This window comes from Garra rufa, chromosome 2 (assembly GCF_049309525.1).
Source record: "Garra rufa chromosome 2, GarRuf1.0, whole genome shotgun sequence".
NCBI classification, from domain to species: Eukaryota; Metazoa; Chordata; class Actinopteri; order Cypriniformes; family Cyprinidae; genus Garra; species Garra rufa.
The window spans coordinates 30,173,391-30,185,180 of NC_133362.1; the positions used below are offsets into that span (position 1 = coordinate 30,173,391).

At 36.4% G+C, this 11,790-nt stretch overlaps 1 protein-coding gene across 1 annotated transcript; it reads left to right on the plus strand.

Moving 5' to 3' along the window:
* The first annotated feature begins 8,465 nt into the window (after positions 1–8,465).
* On the plus strand, positions 8,466–11,323 carry six2a (SIX homeobox 2a). Its single transcript, XM_073835080.1, has 2 exons — positions 8,466–9,489; positions 10,777–11,323. Exons 1-2 carry the CDS (start codon positions 8,930–8,932, stop codon positions 11,081–11,083), a joined length of 867 nt encoding a protein of 288 aa, XP_073691181.1. The 5' UTR covers positions 8,466–8,929; the 3' UTR covers positions 11,084–11,323.
* The last annotated feature ends 467 nt before the right edge of the window (positions 11,324–11,790 follow it).

Below are 11,790 nucleotides of genomic sequence, written 5' to 3' on the forward strand. Positions count from 1 at the left end.
CTTATTTGAACCAGAATTTACAGTCAATGAACTAAGAGAGATGAACGTTCTACGTCACACGCGTCAGAAATTGTTGAATAAAGTCATTATTTTTGTTTTCTTTGCGCATAAAAAGTGTTCTCGTACCTTCATAACATTACGATTGAATCGCTGATGTCACATGGAGTACTTTATCGATGTCCTTACTAACTTTCTCGGTCTTGAACGTGTCAGTTGCGTTGCTTTCTTGCAGGGTCAGAAAGGTCTTACGGGTTTGGAACGACATGAGGGTGAGTAATTAATGACAGAATTTTACGGGTGAACTGTCCCTTTCCCTGAACATTTCAACTGTTACAGTGAAAGTCAAAGTGGTCAAAATTAACATCGGACCTCAGTCACTTTCATTGTATAGACAAATTTTATAGTCTGCAGAAGAAGTCATACAGGTTTAGATCGACATAAGTGTGATTAAATGATGACAGATTTAGAATTTTTAGGTGAACTATCCCTTTAACCATATCTGAACCTAATTAGAGCTTGGACTGCGATGGAGAACTGTACATCTCCCCCAGTGCCGCCCAAACCCTCCCCCATTGGCCCTTCACAGGACGCCAGGAAGCCTCTGAACAGCTGCTTAGACACTTGTCTGGACTAAGTTACTGCAAGGTGCCTTTCTTTCTGCTTTTATTGTTAATATTAGTATAGTTGATGTAAATATGGCTTTGGTGTAGCGTCTCTATATCAGCGTGGGCCACGGCTGGCCGGGAGACCATATTTGTGACCCCCTTTTCTCTCTCCCTCAGGTGAGGCTCAGACAGGGGAAAGCCATAAGCATGCTGGGCAACAATAAATATCCAAATGCTCTCCTTTCATTTTTTTATATGCTTGTATTTGATACTCAGCCATAGCTTCATACAGGAACATAAATAACTTATCCACAGGCGTTGTCTTAAAGAAGTAGTTCACAAAGAAATGAAAATTCTGACATTATTTACTCATTTAAGAATCATATAAGAATGTTTCACAGTAAAAATGTTCATGTTTGAATAAATGATTCCTTTTTCTTTTGTGAAACATGCCCACATTTTTAAAATAAATTCTAATGGAGTAATATATTTTATGTGTAAGGGCAGTTGTTCACACTCCTCTTGGTCGTTTATAACATATACAGACAATTCTTCCTACTGTGCACCATCTCACAGCCATCAGTTTTTTTTTTTTTTTTTTTTTTTTATCTGCCCTGACCTGTGGGTGTAAAGTCCTCTTTAATGCGTGACTGCTGAAGACTGCTCTACTGTCCAAATGTCTGCTCCAGCTGCCACACACACTGTTACACTCACACTCATGCATATGATGGCTAGAAGTTGTTGCTGTCCTGCACAGTATTTTTTATTTTATTTGTTTTATCATAAGATTCAGACATGGTGTGTATGAATATAAATTGTTCTCTTCTTGCAGAACAATGTAGCTGCTTACTCATTGTGGCATAAACAGTTTGAATTGGTTGGATTAATTGCCATCTGATCAAAATGGAAGAAGACAGGCATTTTATGAAATATGTGACCCTGAACCACAAAACCTCAAAAAGGGTCATTTTTTTAAAACTGAGATTTATACATCATAAGCTTTCCATTCATTTATGGTGTGTTACGATAGGACATTATTTGACCGAGATACAACTATTTGAACATCTGGAATGAAAAAAAGGGTGAAAAAAAAAGAGAAAATCACCTTTAAAGTTGTCCATATTAAGTTCTTAGAAATTAAGTTTTGATATATTTTTTGTAGGAAATTTACAAAATATTTTTATGGAACATGATCTTTACTTAATATCCTAATGATTTTTGGCATAAAAGAAAAATCTTTCATTTTGACTCATACAATGTATTTTTGGCTATTGCTACAAACATACCCCTGCTACTTAAGTCTGGTTTTGTGGTCCAGGGTCACATATGTCACCATTTTGCTACATTTGACATATTTCTGCAGCACATTTTTGGTCAAAGAACAGTGTTGTGTAGTCTACTTTGGTTTGAAATGTAAAATTCAATATCACAAACAAAATCAAAATCCCAACCACTGTTTTTTTTTTCTTGCTTGTGCTTACAAAATAAGTAACAAAGAGGGCAGTATAGTTACACAGTCTGTGTACCAGCTACTAACAGATGTCTTACTTTTACACTCTGATGTAGTTAATGGTTTCCATATAAGCCATGGTTACATTTATCTCATTAACAATATAAACAGTCAACAATAAGACATTATGCTGTCCATCATGTGTAACAGTTCTGATTTATAATGGAGATTATTGTATTGTAAAGGACTAAGGCTAGCAAAGTCTGAGTATACTGGCTTATTTATATCCAGTTTAGCGAAACATATCCTTTAGATTTTGCCTTTTCCAGATCAAACACAATTAAAACATTTAAAATAAAAAAATCAGAAGAAACTTTTGCACAAGGAGTTATTGTTTTATCTATGAAAAGACAATATTTCAGTGGGATCCAGTTTGAGGAAAGTGATAACTAGAAGTGACTGAAACATTATAGATTGACTTTCTGTTTTGGAATGGACACATGTAGCCATCCATCAGCTCTATGCGTATGAGAGTGTGGGTGGCCTGGACTGATGGTATTATTGCAATTTGTATTCATTTGACAGTAATTCCACTGTCCCCATGAAGACCCCTCCCTAGCACAGCACAGCACACACATACACTCATGTTCATCCTATTGCCAAAAGACATAATTGTGAAAATATTCAGGCTGCATGTTTTTTTTTTCTTTAATATTGAGTATTATATTTCGTAAGTTATTGTTAAATGTAAGATATTCAATTGTTAAACCAAGACAGTATGCTTATTTTGACACAACTTGACAGTGGCAAACATTTTTAAAAATATAAAATGTTTCAGTAGTTTTAGTTCTGTATTCATAAAACAAGGTGGCTCTAATAAACAGTATTTTATACAAAATAATTTAACCAGTATTGGGTTTCTTGTTAACATTATGGAAACTCACTTTAAGAAAGTTAAAACTTTTTGATATATTCTTTTCAAGTTAAATATGCTTGATTTGTTATCTAGATTAAATCTGTCTTATATTAAATTACTTCTGTAAAATGAATAATGACTTTATTCTGTGCTTCATTCCCCGTTCATTGTCAGTAGACAACCATGTATTGGTAAGGGATAAAAAAAATATGTTTGGAATATAAAAGTTAATGTAATGGTTAAAGTAATGCCATAAACACACAAGAAATGTCTAAAATGCTTTTACATCCTGGGTCATTGATACATTTTGCCTACAAGTCCAAAACCCCCCAGCTGTCATCTTGGTGTTGATAGAAATTAATGCTGACCTGAAGAAGTGAGAAACAAGGAAAAAATCTGAGGCAAGTAATGCAAACTTAAGTTCTTTTTCTTCAAAATCAGTTCTATTCAAACTGGAAAAAAAAAAAAACTCTCGTCATCAACAATCAGCCTTTTTTAAACAGCCCAAACCTGTCAAAACTAAGTTTGATACACTTTACTAATAACACAATTTAAATTAATTAAATTTAGTTCATTTTATTACACTCCAGCCTACTCTAGTGGTTTGTTATACTATGTTTTCACTTTATAGACCATATTGGGAAGTGAATGTATAACTTAAAATAACTAAAGTCATATTTTAGAATGTTCTAAATTCATATTTTAGAATATTCATTTAAATGTTGAATTGGCTGATTCTGTGATGATGTTCGTGCTACCATGCAGTTGTGAAGCAGTAGTAAAATATAAATAACATGAGACACATTGTAAATGCTTGATCCTAAACAAAGGTTTTGCATTTTACAGGTGTTTCTTCAACCGGATGATCTGTGTTAAATCATAGTCATGTACTGAGAGCCAATGATATGTAAACGTTTGTACACACTTCTACTCAATACGCAAACAATTGCCACGTAATTTTTACAATATGTGGTTTCATATTGCCTTCATATTTATTCTGCAAATGCAGCAGTTTATGTCATCAACAGACAAATTCCTTCATTATAGTTACAGATTGTAATCTGCAGTGTGGTTGATTTTAAAACACTTTCATCAAGCACAACCATTCTGTATGTTAACTGAATTAAATACATTTGGAACCAGCATTAAAAAAAGTCATGATAAAAAATGATAAACCTTGCAGGCATAAGAGTCAACAGTAAAACAATAATCTGGGTATTCATGTTACCTTACTCCATACAGCTGTTGGTGTTTTTTTATTATTTATTTATTTGATAAATGCAGTCATGCAATCTGTAGTAAATCGCAGAATATGTTGATCTTTTGATCTGTTGAATGTTTTATAGTGTTTATGAATGTAAAATACATGGTTAAGTCAATAACCGATGTACACGTTCAACACTTATAAGTATAATTGCTGATGTCAGGTAACGTATTAAATCTAAAACCTAACTGTCATATTTCATACCACAATATTTATTCATATTTATATACACGCGCGGTCAACCACTGACTCCCAAATACGTTCCTATTTATTTTATCATTGTAAAACTATAAATTACACATTTTTTTGTTTGTTAAAATATTGAAAAGCAGAATAGACTAAAATTGTCTTCGATTTTTCGATTCCCCCCCCTATATCCATATACTACAGTATCGAGTGAAATGTAAGCATATTTACCTGGTTTGATTTTTTTTTTTTGGTTGTTTCATTTATATATTAGTCTTGCCAATTATTTCACACATATGCTGAAATATTCATAATTTACCTTTAGATGGTTTTACTATTTATTGATTTAAGTAAATTTTATGCTTAGGTATTTTCTCCGCTGCCGTGCTTATTATTGCCGTCATGTATCATTAATACTATTGTAACAACGAATTAACCTAGATATGGCCAGCATTTTAACTTAATCTTTAATTTGCATTTCTGTGTTCTTGAGTTGAGCATACTGGCGCATCTGGAGTTCAAAACGATGTGAAAGACAGTTGGAGAGACAACCACTGCTGCCGCTCAGAGATTCGCCGCATGTCATTCTCGACCCCAGTCTCCTGGGAGCATAGAAGTCTGTGCACGTCAAAATAAGTTGTGCACCAATAAACATAACCATTCCTAATATTTACAGCTAGTTAAATATACAGGGACAGTCAGAATTGGTGAAATTGTTGCATTAATTATAATACCATTAAGCTGCTACGCCACCGAGCCCGCATTTGAAGAAAAGCACTTGTTGCATAGGGCGCCATCATCCTTCTCTATAAAGGGACACATCCGGCTACAATAGCAAATTACCCAGAGCATTTAACAAATTTCGTTACCAATGAGTCAAATGTACATTCATTGTGATCGTTTTGATTTGTTAAGAAGAGGGTGAGTGTTGTTTTATGTGTGTATAGCATTTATGTTTGGGTGTGTTTTGGGCTATGTCTCAAAGTTTTATATAAAATTCCGATATTTGTCTGGTTTTGAATTCTAGTAATTATTTCTAGACCGACAATTATTGGAATGTACAAAGTGTGCTTTTACTAGGCTGTAACATTAATTTTGCTTGTTTGTTTGTATTCATCAAATTCAAGTTCAAAATAATAATGCCCCATATACAAAACCTATAATTTTAAGCATTTTAATTTAAAAGCATTTTAATTTAAGTTTAACAAATATGGATCTATTTCTTTTAAAACAGCAAAAATACAATACAAATTTTAGCCACTCTCACCAGTGTCAAAGGCCTATTTGTTGGATCTTTGTATGTTTAGAAGTACATGGAAAGTGTTACAGCGCTTCCTGTTTTCGTGATTGATCGCATTATGCACACGCATGTCGACCAAGTGTTTTTTTTTATTAATAAATTAAACTTGGTTATCTATTCGCGCGGAACCGTTAATGCATTTCGGTTTTTAATTACGATGGGTGTCTTGTTTTGCTTCCACTGAACCGCACATTGACACCACACGTCTGGGTTTAATTCTTTCTATTCCCGCTAAACATGACATGTCTGAAAGAATGTAACTCATCAGGTCTTGTGGTGCAAGCCACGGAGCAGCCGCGCACTGCCGCCACCCTGCGCTTTCGAGAGAGGAAAAAACATCTTGCAATAATCAGTCCAATTAGTGGAGGTCGCGGCTGCGCGCTCTCCGGTTAGCTGTGGGAGGTTGTCAAAACAGGGGGCGGCTATTAGACGAAACGCGATCCCCATTCATCAGCATTGTAATAATCACCGTGCAGACGAGCAGCGCAGGTCCTGCGAAGCTCTGATCAAAATGATCCGTGGAAACAAGCCGTTTACAAACAGTGTCAAGGCGAGACGAGTACCTTGATTTGGCCTGTCACTGACATACCCCACCACACACACACAGAGAGAGCATCCAAAATCCTTTCAGTATGTGTTTTCCATAGCCTCACATTGTTAAGGTTTCATCAGAGTGGAAAATATTTGTCAATATTTGACGATCACAGAATAACCTCACTATAAGCTCACATCATATTATCAGCATCAATTGGATCAATAGCCTTGCATTCGCTGTCATCATCAGTCCATCCTGAAAATCAGATATTGGTATAGTTTACGTTTCAAAGGGATGATCGACATAGATTATCAAGTAATGAGATCAAAGTAACGTGAAATGTTTACTTAAAGCAAAGTGCAACTTTAGGCGCCATATATTAATATCCATTTCTAAGGGCAGTTGTTGTCTCCAAGGTTGGCGGTAATAGCTCTGCTTTTGTTTATTTATTGCTTATTATTTATTTACTTATCATAATATCAACGCAAGTCAATAAACTGTTAAATTCAGCATGTGTCATCATTTTAGCTGTAATCTGAGTGTAGATTTTAGAATTGTTCTTTCGCTTATGTTAATTATGTGGCTAATTGTATAGTTTGTGTAGTAATAATAATACTAATTATAATAACAATTATAATAATTGTTGGTAATGTAAAAATAATGAAATATTCAATTCAATAGATGCTAGATTTCTTCATTAATCACAAAAATGTCTGTTCAAAAAATACGTCACAAACATTGATTACTTGTTTCATTGTTATCATTTATTTGAACTTGCATAGAGGTATATTAACAGGTAAAGCGACCCAGTGCACTTTAGTCCACTACATTATGCAAAATTACCTGTTACAGGGCTATATGGGAAATCAAGCATTGTAATATTTCCATAATATTAACCTCAGAGAATGGTACATGCTTTGACGTGTTTTGAATAATATGCTATGCTGCTTCTGAAGTCTTCTTCACTAACAAGCCACATCACAGGCCTTTACTGCAGCAGTGCAGTACGGATATCTAAAAACTGCAAAGACACCAGACTTTAAACCAAGCAATTTTCGCTCTCCTTTATGACAAGGTTGGCATGTCTCAACGCCGACAGCATTTTTTTTATTTCATGTAAGATACGCTTTGCTGAACTTTCTTGTGGCCTCAAGTACCAGTCAGTTGAAATCAGAGAGTGTTCCTGATTAAAGCAGAACTTTGTTTCTGTGCCACTACATGGTGAGTTAAAGTTCAGACTATACAGACACTGACTGATGACATGCCAATAAGTGCGTAATAGGCATCATTAAAAGATGCGCCTGTCGCGGCTCTCTCACTTGTATATACGTGAGGTGTTTAACATTGTTACGAAACGTTATGTAGCTTTTGTTCGGAGTATGTACGCTAACATAGAGGGAAATGTAAAACTTGTTTTACATTGATGAAATGATGAACTGTTATTACTTCGATTAACTTTTGTCAACAGCATTTTAATGAATCTGAGTTGTCTTACCGGTACGAAAGTCCCTCGCAGTGTTTCGTATCCCTTTGTGGTATGATACCCATTTGCTGTTCTTTCTAGCGTGTATCCTTGAAAACCGCGCTATACTACTTAAAAACGCCCTCCAACCCTGTTCCACTCCAGTCCATAATGCCTGGCTTTCACGCGTGTGCAATTGGAGAAACATACCCCTTGTTTATCCTGAACAACTGCTAAATAATGCATAACACAGCACAACTGGTCCGTTTAAATAAACCCTGAATTGAACAGGAAAATACAATGCAGACTAAGTGTGCTTGCAAAAAACATGTTTGTGTTGAATTGTGATTTTATTTTATTGCACTTGATAGCAGTAATAATAACGTGCTGCAGAAGAATTAGCGAGACCATGTGTGTGGTTTCTGAGAGTCTCCCAAACGCCTAAATAGTTTTGATGTGATCAACATGTTGCAAAGTGGACGTTTTGCAGGGTGGATTGTCTGCTTATGGTCACTCACACTCCGGCTCCTTGGTTTGGAGAGCGTCTGGTGCGCAGTCTTGCTCTGGCGCTCTCGTCTCAACTGCTGCTACCTCACTACCTCAAAGATCAGCGCTCTTTGGTTGCTAGAAGTGTCTGTCAAACCCCAGGCAAAAATGTAATATACAAGGAAAGTCGAGGCTATATTTCGATGTCGGTGGGCGGGCTCTAAATGAAGGGAATAATCAGTCAGCCAGCCCAAGGAGCCACCTCAAAGCATATCGGGTTACCTTGAATGACAGCGTAACCATGGCAAATAATTTGACTAAAACTATTGTCTTATCCTCATCATCCCCGGGTCAGATAACCAACCAATCACAGTTCACATAATCGCTTTTCTTGCCAGCTTAGAATAATATTATTAAAACAAGAGAGCGAGGTCCTTCTTCGGGAGTGCGTTATGCTGAAACGACATAGAAGAGGTGGCGAGAGACTCGCGCAGGAGGAACAACTTTCTCTCGTGTGCTTTAGATGGATATACGGTGTATTATGCTTGCTTGAACGGATCTAAAGTTTTGTGCCTCTATACACCCGGATTGGGATTGATTTCTACTCAAGAAGTCGTTCAAAATTTCTGTCTCCCAAGGGTTTACTTTAAAATCTGTTGAAGAACTGTCACTGTCATCGTCAAAACAGACAAGTACAAAAAGTGAACGTTTATTCGTGACAAACCATGTCTATGCTTCCAACATTCGGCTTTACACAAGAGCAAGTGGCATGCGTCTGCGAGGTCCTTCAGCAGGGTGGAAACATTGAACGTCTCGGGCGCTTCTTGTGGTCTCTGCCGGCTTGCGAACATCTCCACAAGAACGAGAGTGTGCTCAAAGCAAAAGCTGTGGTCGCTTTTCATCGGGGAAATTTCAGAGAGCTTTATAAGATTCTCGAGAGCCACCAGTTCTCTCCGCACAACCATCCGAAGTTGCAGCAGCTGTGGCTCAAAGCGCATTATATCGAGGCTGAGAAGCTCCGGGGCCGCCCTCTTGGGGCTGTTGGGAAGTACCGCGTCCGAAGAAAGTTTCCGCTGCCCCGCTCCATTTGGGACGGCGAGGAGACAAGTTACTGCTTTAAAGAAAAGAGCAGGAGCGTGCTGCGGGAATGGTACACCCATAACCCATACCCTTCCCCGCGGGAGAAGAGGGAACTAGCAGAGGCAACGGGGCTAACAACAACACAAGTCAGTAACTGGTTTAAAAACAGACGTCAACGCGACCGAGCAGCGGAGGCTAAGGAAAGGTACGGGTCTAATAACGTCTGTAGCTCAAAAATTGTTTGATTACTTGTTTAAAAGTAATTAGAACACTTTCTTTACATGGAATACATTCATTCATGTCGTGTAATGTGCATTAAGTCAGCGGTCAGTATTACCATATTAAAAGAAACTTACGTAAAAGAAAATTCCTGCAGATGGATGGCCAGAAATGAATTTCTCAAATTCTGTTTATGTCGTTTTGTATGTAGGGATTCATTAATGTTGTTATTATTATTATTATTATTTTAAATATGCATGCTTTTCTAAAACGGAGTAGTTTTATAAAATTTTCTAAAAAGCGTGCCTAGTGTATTATGGTGTAATATAGTGTAATATAATTTTAGAGGAAATAGCCCATTGATAATTAACAGGAAAGTTTTTTGATTTCTAAAAGTTCTATGTACATATATTCGTGTTTAGAATGTGTGCAGTTGCATACCCCTTAAACGGGTGTCTTGTTTCACCCGCGGGCGAGGTAGTCAAGTTGAAACCACAGTGTAAACCATTAAACTAGCTCGTACGTTTCCCGATACTTAATTAATACTTTATGAACGAACCTTTGCTTGACATGTTGTGATTGAGAATTTAGATAAATCAGTAGGTGACACTTTTCTTAACCCAGGCGATTTATTTCCAAACCATGTTAATAATTAGGGCCTACATACATTCGCTCGCTAATAAACTTGAACGTTCTTTAATATAAATTAATAATACCGACACGAACTAAGAAGTGCACTACGAATGATTAAGACAGACACAAATGTACACACATCGTTGATAGCTGTGTATGCCTTTTATTATGGCCTAAACAATTTACTGGTACAGACATTTTTTATTATTTTATTTTATTTTTTAAATCGTTTTGAAAGTATTTATAATACAAACATTTACAACCCGTTGTCTATGAATGACAGCCTAATGTTGTACATAATATTAATTTATTAATATTAATGTTGTTGTCTATTACAGCCTACCTTTAAAATACACGAATAATATTCAAATAACATTATCATTAGTAGTAGTAGTAGTAGTAGTGTTAGTAATGTTTTTTTTTGTTGTTGTTATTGTTATTATTGGCAGAAGAAGATGTTTTATATGTCAGTATGTATGCATTTATTTGTTTATTTAGCAAGTTGTTTAGTGTATTAGTTGTTGCTGTAATGTTAGACATTGTTTTACAGCAGAATTTTAATTATTGCCCACTGATAGTTTTGAATACTGCAGTTGTCGGATGTTGCTCTAACCCTAACTCTAAATTATCATTTTCACAGGGAGAATAATGAGAACTCGAATACAAACAGTCACAACCCATTAACGTCTTCCATGAATGGAAATAAGACTATTTTAGGAAGCTCGGACGACGACAAAACGCCGTCTGGTACCCCAGATCACACCTCGTCAAGCCCGGCCTTGCTTCTCACGTCAAACTCCGGGCTTCAGTCCCTTCACGGCCTCGCACCTCCACCCGGTCCCAGCGCCATCCCAGTGCCTAGTGCAGATTCCGTGCATCACCACCATTCATTACACGACACTATACTGAACCCTATGTCATCAAACTTGGTCGACCTTGGCTCTTAAACATGTGGACCCTTCCCAAAGGACGCTTGTACATGAACGTTTAGAGTAAACCATCTCCAGACACGTATAAAACACAAACAAATGAGACATGGAACGGACAAAGAGAGTTGTGGATGTTTGTCGGCTGACCTACTCGCAAAGCTGATATGGAGGGCCTTGATAGAGGTATTTTTCTAGAATGTAATGCCATGATCTATTGTTAATAAACATGCTAATAAACGTCTTAAATGTTGATATCAACATTATTTGATATCGTTATTATTTTAGATTGCAATTGACCCAGGACTTTTCAGTCGCCTATTCCGTTTGTTTACATTTATTTTTTAAAAAGGCCATAAGTCGTTTGATTTTAATGGGATTTGTTTGAATTTCAACACAGCATTTTTGAAGGACTATGGGGCATCTCTTCATTTTCATTTGTATTTTACTTTTGGAAAGCGACTGCATGTAACCTTTGGGATCAATAAACAATAAACTCCAAACTCATCATAGTTTCATATACCCTTAACAATAAAATAAGATGCATTTACTGAGCAAAAGAAATGTTTGAATGCTTTTGTTATGTCGTTTGCTAAAATGAAACGCACGGTCACGTGGTGGTACCGAAAAATAGTAGTAGGCTACTACACTGCAGTGAACATATGACCTTTGATTCAATCAAAAACTAAGCTTCTAGAAATTATACATTTTTGTATTTATAACAGTAC